The sequence below is a fragment of the Capra hircus genome, chromosome 3, assembly GCF_001704415.2.
Source record: "Capra hircus breed San Clemente chromosome 3, ASM170441v1, whole genome shotgun sequence".
In the NCBI taxonomy this organism is placed as follows: Eukaryota; Metazoa; Chordata; class Mammalia; order Artiodactyla; family Bovidae; genus Capra; species Capra hircus.
In genome coordinates, this window is record NC_030810.1 from 40,908,034 (window position 1) to 40,927,222 (window position 19,189).

The 19,189-nt window shown below is 42.7% G+C and overlaps 1 protein-coding gene across 3 annotated transcripts in view; it reads left to right on the forward strand.

Annotated features, from left to right (window-relative positions):
- The window catches only part of DNAJC6 (DnaJ heat shock protein family (Hsp40) member C6), a 170,729-nt gene that overhangs the window by 94,449 nt on the left and 57,091 nt on the right, over positions 1-19,189 (forward strand). For all 3 annotated transcript variants that reach the window (XM_018045207.1, XM_013962777.2, XM_005678307.2), the window contains exons 2-4: positions 16,926-17,076; positions 18,301-18,350; positions 18,458-18,606. In XM_018045207.1, the coding sequence (XP_017900696.1) occupies positions 16,926-17,076; positions 18,301-18,350; positions 18,458-18,606 (350 nt within the window). The remainder of the gene's footprint in view (positions 1-16,925; positions 17,077-18,300; positions 18,351-18,457; positions 18,607-19,189) is intronic.

The following is a 19,189-nucleotide window of genomic DNA, read 5'->3' on the forward strand; positions in this document are numbered from 1 at the left end:
CGCAATTCCCTGAGGAAACAGCATGGTTTCTGGTTCCAGAATGTTCTATAGGCAAGCCTTAGACACATTACCCAGCATCTCAAGAGTTCCCTCCTTCCTTCTCTGTAGAGGAGAGTGTGATACCCATCTCAGTGTTGGGTGGGGATTCATGCCTGTAATCTTTGTCCTGAGAGCAGGTAGCATCACACAGACTAGACTGCAGGAAGCAGAAGAGACATGCTGGAATCTGCTGTGTCAGATGCCAAGGAGAGGTAGAAGCTGCCTCGAGTACAGGGAGGCTGTGAATGTTCAGTGATTCGTCTGGTCATTTGTGGTTCCACTTCTGCAACCTGAGAAGAAAAGCCACACAGCTCTTTCCTGTTCCCTTCTGCACCTCCAAGCTCCTTATTAGAGTTGTTTAGTTGCTAATTCGTGTCCAACTGTTTTAGGACACCATGGACTGTAGCCTGCCCGGCTCCTCTATCCATGGAATTTCCCAGGCAAGAATACTGGAGTGGGTTGCCATTTCCTTCTCCAGGGTCTCTTCCTGACCCAGGGATCAAACCTGTGTCTCCTGCATTGGCAGGTGGATTCTTTACCACTGAGCCACCTGGGAAGCCCCCCCCTTATAATAGCAGATGATAATAAATATGGGATGATGATAATGACTACTTCTTATTGAGCACTGTGTGTGTACATTAAGAGTGATCGCAAAACAAAGACTCAAAGAGGTTACATAGCACTCTTAAGCATGTAGAAGACAGGGAGGTGGCTGAAATGGCGGTGATGGTTCCTTCAGAGCAGGACAGAATTGGGAGCTCATATGCAGAGAAATAATCAACTTCTCCTCAGCAACACCCAATGTTTGACTTTGTTATTGTTGATGCATTTCAGTTATCTTCATGTGCATGAAGAAACAGGTCTCAGAAAATTTGATCCAGCTGGCTGTGCTATGCCAGAATTCAATTAAGTCCATGATTTCCAATTAATGGGCCCTCATGCTAAGATTGAGGTCATATCATTAATCTTGCTTTTATTTTAGAATTTCCACCGTCGTGATTTACAATGCAGCCCCGCCAGTCTTGTCAGGATTATTGGTGCATAATTAAGCCTGAAAGACGGCCAGAGCAACTAGTTAACCTGGGAGCCAGGGAGGGACCCCCTTCCTTTGCTTGGTAAGCCTGCCTCAGGCAGCATGGGGCCACATGTGGGGATTTTATCTGAGGACAGTTCTCCTGCATGTCTGATCTCTGCAGTTCAAATCCTCATACAATAAGAAAAAACTCCAGACAAAGGATTTTAGAGCCCCCATTGGTGACCCACTGTGAACAGTGTTCTAGTTAATTCAATACCACCATACGCACCTCCACCTTAAGTTACCATTTGCTAAGTTGTAAATGTAACAGTGTGTTTTTTATAGATGAAGGATTTAATCTTTGTAGTCATTCTATGAGGAAGGTGTCACAGGCTTTCTCTTTGCATGAAATCATACAGATAGGCAAAGGTCACTGAATGGATAGGAGAATGTGGCAGTTCCTAGATACAGACCATTTCTAAGTCCTGTTTCCTTCCCTTTCTCATGGTGGTCCTGCTCAGGAGGATCTCTTCCAGTTTCCCACAGGGGATAAGAAGAGAGGCATGCATAGGAAAATACTGGTTATGATTGCCTTCCCAGTGACAGATGTTTATCTGTCATTATGTTGTTTAAACTCCATTACATTCATGGGAGGAAGATATTCTCTGTCCCCATTTTACAGTTGAGGAAACCGAGGCTTAGATTAATTAGCCTGCCTGTTGTTACACAGGTCATAAAGAAGCAAGGTCAGTGTCATGAAGACAGGTCTGCGTATTTGCAACGCCTTGGTTCTTTCAATTACATTATGCTGGTACCAAATGCTTCTCTTTTCCGGATTTTCTGGGAGTGCTTATTGTTGAGTTGAGACTCTCTGGACAAGTAAGATGTGGACGGGCATTTTTTGAGATGGGGAGGGGTCTGAAGAAATGCTGGAAAACAAACTATACTCTTCAGGTAAAGGTGTTCTTGAGCTCCAGCTCACATCTGCTGCATGCCAAGGCCAGATCTAGCTATCTCCCATCATTACCTTTGATTGAATTTGCTCAGCGTTTGGTTTTCCCAAAGGAGAGGGTAGTGGTGAGGCCTTTCTGAGAATGTCTCGCAGACAAGTCCATGCCAGTTTTGTCCTGGGACCAGTGAAATGAGGAGTCGTTGGTTCTCTTTGCACTTAAGTAGCAGATTTTCCTCCGATAGCTTGCTGTGGGGTTTTGTTCTGCTGTCTTTTTGTCCCAGGATTCACTTTCAGAGCATTTCCACGTTCCCTGTTGAGTTAGCATTTAGACGTATCCTCACTGAGTTCACTGAGCCTCACTGAGCATTTTTATGCTTGGCACGGCTTACTCCAGAGGCTGCCCATCAGAGACGCCTGCTAATACATTTATCTGATGATTAGATGCTGAAGGTACTGCCTTGAAATTTCCTTCAGGTGCCCTCAGATGGAATTCTGGCTTTTGAAATGTGTCCTAAAGTATGTGTGCTAGCCCTGGGGAATTCCACTGGTCTGAGGCAGCATTAATCTGCTCTGCAGATTTTTTTTTTCTAAGAAGTCATTAGAAATCTGCTTCTTAGAAATCTGCTGATAATTGTTTTTTGGTCATTTGTTATGTCAGTGTGAGGACCAAATCCCACAGGCAGTTATACAGAGAACAGGCAAAAGTTCTTGCTCTTTCGCTTGAACTTCAGTCCTTCTGGGTTCTGAGGCCCGCTCACCTTCCTGAGCTCACCTCCCTCCTTTCTGTAACACACCCTCCGCTGCTCTGTGCGGCCCTATGAACTGTAGCCCGCCAGGCTCCTCTGTCCATGGAATTCTCCAGCCAAGAATGTTGGAGTGGGTGTCGATACCCTCCTCCAGGGGATCTTCCCAATGCAGGGATTGAACCTGCGTCTCCAGCATTGTAGGCGGATTCTTTACCACTGAGCTACCAGGGAAGCCCCACCTCCTCCCAGTTCCCTGAGGAAACAGCATGATATTCTGGTGCAGTGTGCACTATAGTGGTCCCTTCGACAAATGACTTACCATCTCAACATCCCCCTCCTCCCTCTCCATTTAGTGGAGACTCTAAAAACTGAAACTTCTTGAAAGTCTCTTGGACAGCAAGGAAATCAAACCAGTCAATCCTAAAGAAGTCTACCCTGCAGATATTCATTAGAAGGACTGATGCTGAAGCTGAAGCTCCAGTACTTTGGCCATTAAGAGCTGACTCATTGGAAAAGACCTTGATGCTGGGAAAGATTGAGGGCAGGAGGAGAAGGGGACGACAGAGGATGAGATGGTTGGATGGCATCACAGACTCAGTGGACATGAGTTTGAGCAAACTCTGGGAGATAGTGAAGGACAGGGAAGCCTGGCATGCTGCAGTCCCTGGGCGGCAAAGAGTCAGACCCAACTTAGCGACTGAACAGCAGCAACAGCAACTAAAAACCCATCTCTCAGTGTTCTTAGTATGGAATATGGTCCCCAGTACAGTTGTAACTGGTACTCGGGTATGGTTCTTTCCCTTCTTGTGTATACCCTTCACTTGGTGTTCTCTTGGTCTGAACTTTCTCTCCTCCCTCAGCCTGAAATGTCCATTTCTACCAAGCTGCAATTCAAATATCACTTCTTCCATAAACCATCTTCTTTCCTGCTTCCAGCAACCTGCATCCCTCTCCTGAAGCTGGAAGTAAGCTCTTCTGAACTCCTGTTTACTCTATATCACCAGGATGGAAGATGAAAGGAGAAAAAAGAGAAAATCTGGGATAAAACCAGAGAGGGGCCTGTGTAGTGTAATATGATTAAGTTACTTCTCTATATCTGAGGTCCTCTAAAACCAAAGAAAATGGAGTTAAAACAGAGAATAAACTAAACAAGAAAACAAACAAGGGTGACCACTGTTTACATTTTTGGAGAAATGTACAGCTTTGCATTTTTTAGTTCTGTGTTTTTGTGGGCATGCATGCATATATAGTATGTGTTCTATGTACAGTTACACAGAAAAAGGGTCATCCTATGAAATAGTTTGGATTTGCCATTTTTTTCCAATTCACACTGAAAAGTAGTCTTCAAAGTCATGGCTATTTTTTTCTCCAACATCCCTCATAGAACCGCAGCATTTATATGTTATAATATATATATGTAATAGTGGGCAAGTCTGAGTAAAAGAAAAAGCAGTTAACAATGGTGCATCCGTTGATTAATGCCTCCCTTGAGCTCTGAGATACATGCATGGCTATGCATGGCCTTTTCTTTGAATTGTCCCAAGCAGTTGATCTAGGCTCCTAGTTCTTAGCACAGCACAGAGGTTTAGCAGAGAACGGCCATGACAATGGGGACAACTGTGCGGGACCAAGGATGGTAATTTGTGGTGATTCATGTGTTGTCTCATCTTCTCTCCAATCAGTCTGGACTCTGTTGGAAGGTATTGAAAGAGAGAGACCCAGGCTTTGGAGTTCGTACTGTGTGTGTGTATATGGTTATGTGTGTGTCCATACGTGTATATGTGAATACTTACTGAATGTTTACATTTTAAGTATGTGTGGTTTATTGTATGCCAGTTTTATATGCATCAATAGAGCTGTTCTTTTTAAAGTTAATCATATTAATGCTTTGTGGAGAATAATTTTGTCTTTGTGGTTGTATCTGTATGAAGCATAGGAATATGTTACTTATATCCTGTTGAGTTCTGAAATGTTATGAATCTACACTGCTTCCTCTCATGGTTCAAGCGAAACTTCCATCCCTGTGGTTGAATGTACAGACGTGACTGATGAAATGAAGAAAGCATGGGTCTTGGCATCACATAGGCATTATGTATTTCCTGTGAAACCTTGCATGAATGAATCTGCCTCCTTGAGACCCACTTGCCTCATCTGAAAAATAAGAGCAACAATACCTGTCAGTTTATTGTGTGGGGTCCTACATGTTCCTCGCATGATGCTTTGCATGTAGTGAGGCTCCTTTGGTGTATGTGCAGCATCTGTGTTGTGTGTAGTATGTATGCATCTGCTCCGAGTTTATAAACAGCAAATAATAAGATCTGTCCACGATAGTGCTGCCCTTTTGGAGAAAAGTGGTGGGAGCATTCTCTCAGAAGTCTGCTTACAGTGATAGTTCTAGAATTTCCATCTATGAGAAGCTAAGAGAGGACAGTCTTATTGGAAGGAGGCGGGTTGAGAGAGTCCTCTTAGAACTTCACCTGCATAACAGACATAATCTTAGATACCCCTTAGATTCTTGGTGTATCTGGGAAAATGGCTTAGCTGAGAAAGAATCATCTGCAGTGCTGGAGATGCAGGAGATGTGGGTTTGATCCCTGGGTCGGGAAGATCTCCTGGAGGAGGAAATGACAACCCACTCCAGTATTCTTGCCTGGAGAATGCCATGGACAGAGGAGCCTGGTGGGCTGCAGTCCATAGGGTCACAAAGAGTTGGACACAACTGAATGACTCAACACAGGAGTTGTTTGGGAGGACAGTTGGGTTCTTAGTCACCCTTTGAGGCCTCTATTGCCTCCCCTTTCCACATTAAATGGAACCCATGTGATAAAAAGATTTTGCTTGATTTTTTTCTTGGCAGTATTCTTTCAGCAGGCCAGCAGTCTTTTGCTTTCTCTGTACTCCATCATGGACAGTATTGTTTTCTCTGTTCCAGGCAAAAAGACTAGTCATTAGGAGGGAAATGTCATAGTCCATTTAATGCAATTTAAGCCTTGACCTTTTGTTAAAGAGGAAAACAACATGATGGTCCCTCACTTCCTGGAGTTGAGAGGCCTTGTGGTGGGCAGAACATTTTCTGTTTCTTCAGAATTCCACTGAGGGTTCTGATCTCATTAGATTTGATCATTATTGTTTCATAAAGGGGAACCTCTTTATTTGGCCCAAGTTTTGGAGAGTAAAGATCTAGACAGATCTGTTCCCCTGGTATACCATGAGTGCTTAGAATATTTGCTGAAGCAGAGTAAGCCATATACATGCATTGTTTTTATGAGGATTTACTGTGTAGAATTTGGATTGACAAATGTAGCCTGACTCTGACAATCAATCCCTGAATGAACAAAATGTTACATCCATTTTACTCGGTTTTCCTAGCATTACCAGCCTGTCTGTGATCACTGTGCTTTGCCTTTTTCTACAGCAGAGTCAATTTCAGTCTCACTGTGGTCTTCACTTTGACTCTATTTCTCATTCATTCCACTCTTATCATCCTTTTTTAAATATCTTGGATCCTTTCAGGAAAGAGGAGCTAGAGATGGTTACTTAATTAGCTTCTCTTATCTGTCTGAATATAAAAACTGTAGGCAGGAAATACAACCAGCTCTTTTTAAGTTTCATGAAATCTTCATCTTTCAGGCAAGCATGCTGAGTGGGTGCTGAATGATACAGTGCTCCAATCAGAAATTCAGAGAAATACGAGGAGACAGTGAAAGCATCTGTTTATATTTGAGGCATACAATAATAATGCCAAGGCCAAGTTTTTCCCAAGGTTGATCTGTTTGGTCCTCCTTGCCACCTCTGCCATCTTCTCTCTGATTCTTGCTTTCTGCAGCAGCCCAGTTTCATGTCTATTTATTGAGTGTTTACTGTGTGCCAGGTATCGTGCTAGGATTTTAGGAAGGTATGAGGAAGTATGGAACATTTTCCCTGTTACTGAAGACCCAAAGTGCTGGAGTTAAGGTGCATGGGTCAGACTCATTCACAAATAATTTTGTGTTGTTCAAACTACTCCACATCCTAGGATGGAGGTGCAAAGTGAGGGGCAAGAGTGGGCACAGAGTCCTTGTGCAAGACTTCAGAATGGGAAGAGGGTAAGGGCAGAGGCTTTGGGGACTTCAGAATGGGAAGGGGGTAAGGGCAGAGGCTTTGGGGACTTCTGTAGTGGCCTAGTGGCTAAGACTCTGGGCTCCCAATGCAGAGGGCCCAGATTCAAGCCCTGGTCAGGAAACTAGATCCTGAATAATTCAACTAGAAGTGTGGTGTTGGAGAAGACTCTTGAGAGTCCCTTGGACTGCAAGGAGATTCAACCAGTCCATTCTGAAGGAGATCAACCCTGGGATTTCTTTGGAAGGAATAATGCTAAAGCTGAAACTCCAGTGCTTTGGCCACCTCATGCAAAGAGCTGACTCATTGGAAAAGACTTTGATGCTGGGAGGGATTGGGGGCAGGAGGGAAAGGGGACGACCGAGGATGAGATGGCTGGATGGCATCACTGACTCAATGGACGCGAGTCTGAGTGAACTCCGGGGGTTGGTGATGGACAGGGAGGCCTGGTATCCTGCGATTCATGGGTCGCAAAGAGTCGGACACGACTGAGCGACTGAACTGAACTGAACAGCAGCTCTATGTATATATATATATATATATATATATATATATATTTAAAAATTTTGTTTAAACCTATATGCTGCCACAAAGACCAGTGCAGCCAAATAAATAAATAAGCAGAGGCTTTGAATCCGCTAAACCTAGATTCACTTTCGTTCTGCCACCATGGTTACTAAACTTTACCAAAGCCTCAGTTTCCTCAGTGGGACTCCCAAGGGCCACCAGGCTTACTGTGAAGGCCTGATTTAGCAGTGTATGGAAACTGCCTAGCAGGGTGCCTAGTCTAGGGCACCTAGTCTAGGGCATGCGCTTCACAGATGACCTTTTTACAATGATGATAGTCTCCAAGAACTTTACAACTGAAAGAGACTCAACAAATCATCCATTTCCGTCTTCTTTGACACCTTGAGTCTATCATTCTGTTATGGCCTCATAGCTCCGTGAGGAGCTGCGGTTGCCCCTCCTATCAAACTCCTAAAAGTGGGTGCAGAAATATTGTATATACTGGTTTGATGGTATCAGAAGTGATAATAAAATCTTTAATAACTATCATGATGAGATAAGTTAATATATAAATATATATATGATATATTCTCTAAAATATAAAGTATGAAATATATATAAATATAAAATATAAATATATAGTATAAAGTATATTCTCTAAACAAGTAAATATACATATGCACATATAACTGTTTACTATGTGATAGTGTTTATAGCACACATTATTTATCATTCAAATGTCCATCTTTTGTGTTGATTTGGGACATTCTCTGGAGTATCTTTTTCACTAGCTAAATGATCCCCATTTACAAGTGTTGGCTTGATGTAGGGAATGGCGTCGGGTCCTTTCTGCAACATCCCTGATAAATTGACTGTCAAAGAGGCACATTATTTCAGTACAAGAAGGCCTGAGTGTGCTGTTGACATGTCAGGACTGTGCTGCACTTTGAGGGTCCTTCCTGGTTCAGATGCTCAAAGCCAGCATCACTGACTTCACCTGCTTTGTGACCTGTGCCTGCAAGTGCTGAGTTCCTTTAGAACTGCTGGTGGATGCCGCACACACCGAGGCCTCTGCCCCTTGGTCTGTTGAGCAGCTGCCAGACTGGTCCATGTCTAGGGCCACTGCTGTGCAGTGTCACCAAGTGGCTTATAGTTTCGCAGCTCATGTTATGTGCCAAATAGTACAGAAGTATTTCAGTATTTCAAAAGCCAGTATCTTTGATTCTGTGTGAACCTGAATATAGTCATACAAACAGCATATAATTGTTCCCCATATTTCGTACCAGATTACCTCAGGGTGGGAAGAGGAAACCCCAGGACTATGAAGAGGTTCACCTCTGTTAAACGCTGATGATTCTGGACTATCAAATGTGAAGAATTAACATGTGCTGTAGCGGAGGCTTTAGAAAGAGACCCTGTCCTTGTCGCACATGTCCGTGCTGTCTGTCTTCATCAAACCTGAAACTGAACAGCATGGCCTTTTTTTTTTTTTTAATTGCTGAGGCTGCTTAACTCTGCTGGAGACAGCATTTTCATGGCTTTAGTCTTTTCATTCCCCAGAGCCATCTTGTAGCTATCATTTAATAAGTGTGTACAACACTCCAGGCACTGTGCTGAGAGTTTGTAGAACTTCTTATATAATCCTCACTGAGATCCTGTGTGAGATTCTATTAAAGCTTCTAGTTTGCAGATAAGGATATCAAGATCCTGATAAAATGTTTAATTTCAGTAGGCCATATATCCAGCTAGTAGCAGAAGTTGACTACTATCCCTGTTTTGACTTAAATACCATATTTTGAGTGTGGTGGGTTTGACTCTTAAACCTTTGTTTGGCATAGGATGTGTCAGTTTTTTCACTTACTTTTTTTTCTGTGAAATTTGTTATCTGTCCTTTTTGCCTTTTCATACTGTTCATGTGGCTCTCAAAGCAAGAATACTGAAGTGGTTTGCCATTCCCTTCTCCACTGGACCATGTTTTGTCAGAACTCTCCGCCATCTTGGGTGGCCCTACACAGCATGGCTCATAGTTTCACTGAGTTAGACAAGGCTGTGGTCCATCTGGTCATATTGGTTAGTTTTCTGTGATTGTGGTTTTCATTCTAAGAGCTTCCCTGGTGGCTCAGACAGTAAAGCGTCTGCCTGCAATGCGGGAGACCCGGGTTCGATCCCTGGGTCAGGAAGATCCTCTGGAGAAGGAAATGGCAACCCACTCCAGTATTCTTGCCTGGAAGATTTCATGGATGGAGCCTGGTAGGCTACCGTCCCTGGGGTCGCAAAGAGTCAGACACGGCTAAGCAACTTCATTCTGTCTGCCCTCTGATGGAGAAGGATAAGAGGCTTATGGAAGCTTCCTGATGGGAGAGACTGACTGTGGGTGAAGCTGGGTCTTGTTCTAATGGGCGGGGCCATGCTCAGTGAATCTTTCACCCAATTTTCTGTTGATGGGTGGGGCTGTGTTCCCTCCCCGTTGTTTGACCTGAGGCCAAATTATGGTGGCTGTAATGAAGATAATGGTGACCTCCTTCACAAGGTCCTGTGCACACACTGCTTCTTTCAATGCCCCCAACCTTGCAGCAGGCCACCACCGACCCACGCCTCCGCTGGAGACTCCTGGACACTCGTGGGCAAGTCTGGATCAGCCTCTTGTGGGCTCACTGCTCCTTTCTCCTGCATCCTGGCACACACAAGGCTTTGTTTGTATCCTCCACAGTCTGTTTCCCCAGTCCTGTGTAAGTTCTGGTGGCTCTATGGTGTGCTTAACGGTGACCTCCTCCAAGATGGCTTATGCCATGCCCCGGTCTACTGCACCCAGAGCCCCTGCCCCTGCAGCAGTCCACTCCTGACCCATACCTCCACAGGAGACCCTCAAACACAGTTCTGTCTCAGTCTCTGTGGGGTCTCTGGGTCCTGGTGTGCAAAAGGTTTGTCTAAGCCCTCTGGTTACTGCAGCCATGAAATTAAAAGATGCTTGCTCCTTGGAAAAAAAGTTATAAATAACCTAGACAGCATATTAGAAAGCAGAGACATTACTTTTCCAACAATGGTCTATCTAGTCAAAGCTTTGGGTTTTCCAGGAGTCATGTATGGATATGAGAGTTGGACTATAAAGAAAGCTGAGCACTGAAGAATTGATGCCTTTGAACTGTGGTGCTGGAGGAGACTCTTGAAAGTCCCTTGGACTGCAAGGAGATCCAACCAGTCCATTCTAAAGGAAATCAGTCCTGATTATTTATTGGAAGAACTGATGGTGAAGCTGAAACTCCAGTACTTTGGCCGCCTGATGCAAAGAATGACTCATTTGAAAAGACCCTGATGCTGGGAAAGATTGAAGGCGGGAGAAGAAGGGGACGACAGAGGATGAGATGGCTAAATGGCATCACTGACTCAATGGACATGAGTTTGAGTAAACTCCGGGAGTTGGTGATGGACAGGGAAGCCTGGTGTGCTGCAGTCCATGGGGTTGCAAAGAGTCAGACACAACTGAGCAACTAAGCAGAGCACAGTATAAAGAATTTGAGCTTCCCAGGTGGCACAGTGGTAAAGAATCTGTCTGCCAATGCAGGAGACGCAAGAGACTTGGGTTCAATCCCTGGGTCAGGAAGATCCCCTAGAGTAAGAAATAGCAACCCACTCCAGTCTTCGTGCCTGGCAAATCCCATGGACAGAAGAGCCTGGCCAACCACAGTCCGTGGGGTCACGAAGAGACAGACATGACTGAGCACACACTGCATAAAGAGTTTAGATTGGTGCCAGCGATTCAGAAAGTTTGAATTTTTATTTTATGTTTATTATTTATGTTTGTGTTTATTAAATCATCTGAATTCTTTCTCTAAACTCAAATATTTTTCTTTTGCAAAAATTAGATTGTACTTTGCGTTTTTGTATCCTCTTTATCTCTCACTTAGCCTTTTGTCATGAGCATCTGTACTCTTCTACGAAGTGATGTTAATAGCTAATTTAATAACTAGGAGCTAGTTTTGTGGGACAATACATCCTTCATTGTCTCCTGCCATTGCAAGCAATGCTTCAGTGAACATCTTTTTTTGGCTGCACCGGGTCTTCATTGCAGCCTGCAGCTTGCAGGCTGCTCTGGTTGCAGCACTCAGGCTGTCTTGCAGCAGGTGGGCTTAGTTGCCCCATGGCTTGTGGCATCTTAGTTCCCTCACCAGGGATCAGACCAACGTCCCCTGTGTGGGAAGGCAGATTTTTAACCATTGAAGTCTCAGTGAACATCTTTATGCATAAATATTTGCATACCTTCTTTTTCTTTATGGAGGAACATCCTTTCTTAGGGGTTACCAAGTGAAGTTATATGCAGCCTAGAGTGTCATAAGCATATATATATATTGCATTAGCAGTGAAAGCATATATGGGGAATGCCTACTGTGCATTATGGACTTTCCAAGATAAGGCCTCTGTCAACATCTGCCTTCTTATTTCACAGTGTTTCTCAGGGTGTTTTGTCCACAGCTAACAAATCAATTAGATGTTTATGAAAAATACCCACACTTACTTATCTTTTATTTCTAGCTATATTAAGGCAGTTAAGACCAGCCTTAACATTTTTCTGGTCTCCTTAGTAGTCATGTATGGATGTGAGAGTTGGACTATAAAGAAAGCAGAGTGCAGAAGAATTGATGCTTTTGAACTGTGGTATTGGAGAAGACTCTTGAGAGTCCCTTGGACTGCAAGGAGATCCAGCCAGTCCATCCTAAAGGAGATCAGTCCTGGGTGTTCATTGGAAGGACTGATGCTAAAGCTGAAACTCCAATACTTTGGCCACCTCATGCAAAGAGTTGACTCATTGGAAAAGGCTCTGATGCTGGGAGGGAGTGGGGGCAGGAGAAGGGGATGACAGAGGATGTGATGGTTGGATGGCATCACCGACTCAATGGACATGAGTTTGGGCTCCAGGAGTTGGTGATGGACAAGGAGGCCTGGTGTGCTGCAGTTCATGGGATTGCAGAGTCAGACATGACTGAGCAACTGAACTGAAAAATACATTTATTTTTAAAATTCTAAATAATTATCAGATCATCTCAAATCTTTTTTGGACTGATACTTAGTATAAGTAAATGAGCAAACAGCTGACTAATAGACCCATGGGAAGAGACTGTCTTCCAGGAGAGATAAATTTGATGTCACTCCGTGAGTAAGAACAGGTCAAATCATAGCCATGGTGAGTTCTTATGACTTGGGAGAGATAGGATGGTGTTTCCAGTTTCCTAAACATTAGGAATCCCAAGAAAAACTTGTTTATCACATCCTTAGAAATGACACAGGGGGCAAAGTGCAGTTCTTTTCTGCTTATCTTGGGTGGGATTAGATTTTAAAATGAAAAGACATCACAAAAAAGAATTCTACCTGGAGCCTTAGGGGCACAGACCTGGACTCTTTCTCCTGGGGTGGCATTCTCATGCTCTCTCAACTCTGACCTCCCTGCTCCCACCCTCTTAGACCTTCAAATCTCCAAAGACTCTTTCTAAGCCCAGGGTGTATGTTCTTCACATGAAGCATTTAGAAAAGTGTCAGAGGTGGCAAGATCTGGATTCCTAAGAATGCAGACTCTTTCAACCATTTAGTTCAAGGATTAAAAAACTTTTTCTATAAAGGACCAGATAGTAAGTACATTAAATTTTATGAGTCATAAGGTCTCCATCACAACTCTTCATCTTGGCCATCGTAGCATGAAAGAAGCCATAGGCAGTGTGTAAATGAATGAGTATAGCTGTATTCTACTAAGACTATACTTATAAACATTGAAATTTAACCTTCATGTAGTTTTAAACTGTGTTTAACATTATTCTTCTTTTGACTTTTTTTCCAATCATTTAAAAGCGGTAACATTCTTTTTTCACGGACTGCAAAAACAGACAGCAGGCAGGGTTTGCCCCGTGGGCTGTGGTTTGTCAACCCCTATTAGTCACTGTCTTCCTCCTGCATGTCATGGTTTCTCTCTTTGTTAAGTCACTTTTTGAAGACTTTCTGCTTTTCCTCTTAACAAGCTGAGTCTCCAAAATTCTTTTTAGATTCTGTGCTTCTGACACTCATATAGCTCATTAGAGAAAGCCAAAATACCCTCCTCAAAGCCCTGTAACGTCAGATAGTGTCTTTCTTTTCTTTTTTGTGTCCTGGTTAGTTTGACATATAACTTGGGTATATAGAGGTTACAGACGTCGTAGCTCTGCCAGATGGTTCTGGTTTCTGCAGGGTTCCAAGGCTCTAATGAACAGAGCATGCAGCCTGAGTGATGATAAGAGCCTGATTTTTAGATAATCAAGGATATTTATATCTTTTAATAGGTTGGTGTCTTGGAGTTCTATTCCAGCATGAAATTGAGAGAGGTCTGAATAATCAATTTGGTGTCATCTCTTAGAACAATCATATTTGAGAAGGATGTTCAGGCTAGAATGGTAACTTGGGGTGGAAATGAGCATTTATAAGCATATGTTGCTCTATCCTTGCTGTATTTAAAATGAAAATACGATACAGACTTTTATGTGTGAATGTGTTTAAAGGGAAATAATATGCCCTTTTTCTTACAGAAGCCGAACACAAGAGAACGTTCTTAGATCTGTGGCCCTAGCCCTCGCCTAGGAGGAGCTGCTCATCGAGCTGGCTCCTGGCAATTATGTAGGGCTGTGAAGCAGTGAGGGCGACAGAGGCTCAGCTGCCGGAGTAATGAGATTGGTTTGGTTGGTCTGACAGATGCAGTGGTTTGTGAGAGGGCTTGTTGGGAGGACAGCTGCTGCTGAGAGCAGCCAGATGAGAGGCAGACATGCGGGGGGTGGGGAGGAGCGGAGATTTGGAGAGGGACGGCTGTGTGTGAGGCAGGTGAGGATCCTCCTGAATACAGCTGCTGAAACTGTGGACTGGAATGGAGCTGTGGAGGAGTGTGAAATGGTGGAGGTGGCATAGACTTTGGAATGGTACAAACTTGCGCTTGAATCCCTGGCTCTATTGCTCATTAGCTGAGATCTTAGGTGAGTTGCTACCCCTGTTTGAGCCTCTGTTTCTTTGCCTTTAAAATGGGGATAATAAACACCCTCCTCATCTCCCACAACATGAAACTGTACTGACATAAAAGTTCAAGTGGAGTTTCTGGTGCTTGAGAGAACTTGGTAAGTGGTCGACGTTACAAGTGTTTATTCATGTGTCTGTTCACTGATTGTTCTTTGCAATTTCTAAAAGAGCCTTGTTTTCAAATAGATGGCTAATGGTGACTTGGCCATCAAAAGCTCTTGTGATCAAGGGATAAGCACATTACAGTCAGCATGTATTTATAGGTATGTATTTGAACTCCTAGAGCTCGTAGGAGTTTAGTAGATATAGTGAAGTATGGTTTAAAGAACAACTACCTGGCCAGTAAACACAACAAAAGATACCTCATCTTCTGATAATTAGGGAAAGCACAAATAAGACCAAAAGGAGATGTGTCTCATTCACCAGGCTGGTAAAAATGTTAAAGTCTGACCATACTAAGTGTTAAGGAGAATGCAGTTTGAAAACATGAAAAATAATATTAATGTATTACTTATGGATACCTACATATGTAAGAAAAGTTTAAAGAAATTATTTGGAATGATAAATATTAAATTCGAGATAGTATTAGGAGAAGAAAGGGGGATACTTTTGTCCAGGTTGCATAGGGCTCAAATCCCAAACTCTGCCCAAGACTTATTAGCCGATGAGCCATATACGCTTAGACAAGTGGCTTAACCTCTGTGCCTTGGTTTTTCTGATGTATGAAATGGAAAAATAATATTATAATAATAATATCTACCTCATAAGTATGCTGTTGGGATGAGTGAGCATAGGTAAGATGTTTAAAATAATACCTAGCAAATAGTGCTATATATGTTAACAATTCAGGGTTTTATTACATGAATATTTTATTATTCTCTATTTGTTTTTTAAAATATAAAGCACTGCAATTTTAAATTTATAAATATTTCAGTATTCTAGAAGATAAGGACTACATGTAATATAACTACAATATCATTATTCTACCTAAAAATTAACAATAAATCCTTAATGTTGAATACCCAGTTAATTGTTCAAATCCTTATTGCCCATAAATGTCATTAACTTTTAATTTATGTATGTAATTTTTTTGGCTCTGCTGAGGGCTCCAACCTGTGTCCGCTTCAGTGGAAGCTCAAGAGTCCCAACCACTGGACCAGTAGAGAATTGTCATTAACTTTTTATGGTTTGTTTGGATTAAGTTCCATGCATTGTACGTGGTTGATTGGTCTTTTAAGACATTTTCATTTATAAATTCCTCCTCCAGCTTTCCTTTTTCTGGCAGTTAATTTTTAAGGTTTATTGAGGTATTATTGATATATAAAACATCACCATATTTAATGTATGCATCTTGATGAGTTTAGATATATGCATTTAGTCATGATACTATTACTGCAACCTCCAAAAACTTTCCCGTGTTCTTTTGTGTGGCTCGCTTTTTGTTTTGTTTTGTAACATGAGATCCGTCTTCTTTTGTTTGTTTGTTTTGAAATTTTCTCTGCAGACTTTGCACAGACACATTTAACCACTGTCCACACGCATGTATCTACCTGTCACTTAAAATAACTGATCAGGTTGGAACACAGATGTGCCTCCATCCCCCTGTCCTGAGGGAGGTATGAAGGGAAACTTAGCAACAGAGTCAGAGTTACAGAGGTTCGCTCCTGTAAGCTAAGTGAGGTCCTGTGTTCTACTATACCTGAGATCCAGAGATCTATCCTCTTAACATATTTTGAAGTATACAACAAATACTGCATTTTTTAAAAAAAAAATAAGAGATGCCATTCCTGCCCTTTGTCATCATAGAGTTGAAAAGTGAACAAAGATGAAAAAATATCAACATAGGAATTTCAGGATGCAGCATAAAAATAGTATAGCTGCAATCTGTTGACTCCTTAATATAGCAGGTACTATGCTAATAGCTTAAGATACACTCATTTAATGTTTTCTGATGAAGTAGGCATTATTTTTATCCCAATTTTATAGACAGCAAGAAAGAGGCTTAGAAAGGCTTCCTAAGTTCTTACAGTTAGGAATAGCAGCAGGGCTGGGCCAGAACCCAGGTGAGAGGGACTCGGCTCATACCTGCTGGTCTGTACAACCTGCCTGGCTGTTGTTTATTTTAGCTTCCTCTGCACAGATTCCTACTTCCTTCATGTATCAATCTTGATAAGCTAAGTTATGCTATGTTAAGAAACATTCCCCAAATGGGAACAGGGTAGCTTCTAATAATAAAGGGATATTCCTCATTCATGCCACATGTTCATCACGCTTAGTTGCTAAGTCATGTCCAACTCTTTGTAACCCCATGGACTGTAGCCTACCAGGCTCCTCCGTCCATGGGATTCTCCAGGCAAGAGTACTGGAATGGGTTGCCGTTTCCTTCTCCAGGGGATCTTCCAGACCCAGAGGTTGAGCCTGCATTCTTCTGCATTTCTTGCATTGGCATGCAGATTTTTTTTTGTTTGTTTTGACCATCGAGCCACCTGGGAAACCCATTACCTCTTTTTCTGCTTTTACCTCTTTTTCTGATTTCCGTTGGCAGGTGCCTCGTCTCCAGACATGGAGCCCAGCTATGGCGGAGGTCTTTTTGACATGGTGAAAGGAGGGGCAGGGAGGCTCTTTAGCAACCTAAAGGACAACTTGAAAGACACTCTCAAAGACACGTCTTCCAGAGTTATACAATCTGTTACCAGGTATGTGCTTTCTTCCCTTTACGTTAATGGACCTTGTGCCCCCAGAGGATCTGGTTACCTGCCAACTGCTTATCTGGCTCAAAGACTATCAATTTTGTGATGCAGCTGCATGGGGTCTGATTGAGGAATGCCATTGAAGTCATCTGACTGAGTCTTTGAGAAGCTACAAGCACAGGCTAGGAGGACTTGGCTTACTGGTACATTAGAGGATAGTGGTTGCCATCCCTGGCTTTCAAATCCATCATCCTGGATTCTAACGCAGTACCTGCCCTTGTTAACCTAAGGCACATTAACTAACCTCTCAGAGCTCTACTTTTATACTCTGCTAAGATTTATGTCTTTAGTGGTTCAAGAATTAGGTAAGATAATCACATGCAATCCAAGTAAGCAGTACTTAAGGATTGTATTCAAAACAGAAGTTTGTTTTTATATTTTAATAGCCCTTTAAAATTTATTTACTGGGAGAAGTTTCCTCCCCTTCCCCTGTATGAAACTTTTACAAGCGGGCCATATGAATTCTTTTCTAGTATTAGGAATTATGAAGTTCTAGGGTCCTTTTATGTTACAGTGTGCTGTGCTATGCTAAATCGCTTCAGTTGTGTCTGATTCTTTGTGACCCTATGGACTGAAGCCCGCCAGGCTCCTCTGTCCATGGGATTTTCCAGGCAAGAATACTGGAGTGGGTTGCCATTTAGTTACAAAATGTGGTTTTAAAGCAGAAATCCATGTGTGTAGTCCGGTATATTAATCAGCATTTTAATTTTTGTTCAAATATAATTTTATACTTTGCCTTCAGTCTCCAACCAGCACCTTGTAGGCCTCCAAAAAGGGTTCTTTGTTTTCCCTCCATCACTTCCTCTTCTACCCCCTTGCTGCTGACACTTAGGGGAACTGTTTTCCTGTAGGTGAAGAGGCTGAGACAATCAGTGTTAATGAATTAGCAGTGTTTTCTCTTCTGAGATGGATTCTATTCATGAAGTGGCATCTACAGAGGATTTTGGGGTGCCCCATTTGGAGGGGTAGATGTGTGCTTCTGAGGGTGTGAGTTGTCTTCTGTCAACAATGCTTCCTTGGTAGAGAGAAGATGGCCTTGAGGGAAATCAAAATATGGCTACTGGATGGAAATGTCCTGGGATATGATGCACAGGTGACTGGGAGAGAGAGAAAGAGATCTTGGGATATTTGGATCATTTTAATGAATGCCCTTTCCTGTCTTGCTTTTAGCTACACGAAGGGAGATTTAGACTTCACTTATGTTACCTCCAGAATTATTGGTAAGTCCCTCACGTTTATTAACGGCTCGGTGGCTCAGCTGTCAGCTGCTGCCCATTGCGACAGCAGGCCTGTCTAACCTATTTTCTCTCTATGTTAACCTTCCCAGTGATGTCGTTTCCTCTGGACAGTGTTGACATAGGATTCAGGAATCAGGTTGACGATATTCGAAGCTTTCTGGATTCCAGACATCTTGACCACTACACGGTGTACAATCTGTCGCCCAAGTCTTATCGAACTGCCAAGTTTCACAGCAGGGTAAGGAATTTTAGACCCGATCACAAGGTTAAAGACGTAACAAGGTATTTTACCCTTGAAGAGCTATTCTCAAAGCCTTTGCCCCTAGGCACATGGAGCTGAAAAACTATGTACTATCTATACTTCTCTATCTGTAAAATTCTTATTAGGCTGCTATAAGATATTCTGAAGCTTTTCCTTGGGTGAGGATGTTTGCAGGAAAGTTTCTCTGTCAGTGAGGTACCCGCTATTTGGGGGCCTCAAATCAGCTGTGACTGGTTGCTCAGTTGTTAGGCACGTTGCTGTGTGGCTCAGTGAAGACTGGACTGCTCCACGGGGCAGTTGGAGACCCTTATATTGGAGCACTAATGATGCCTTTCACCCTTCCTTATTGCTGCTTTGGCATCACGTTGAAGCAGTGTGGTGGGACCAGTAGAGACATGCCAGTTTTAATGGAAATGGCTTTCTGACTTTTGGTAGAGGTACATTTTTCCTAAGTGAGGTATAGCACGTAAACAGTCCACACTGTGGGTTTGGTGATGCGATTGCTCATATTTATAGTGGTGACACTGGCAGCAATGTTTTTAGAGCATTTGCAGTGTGC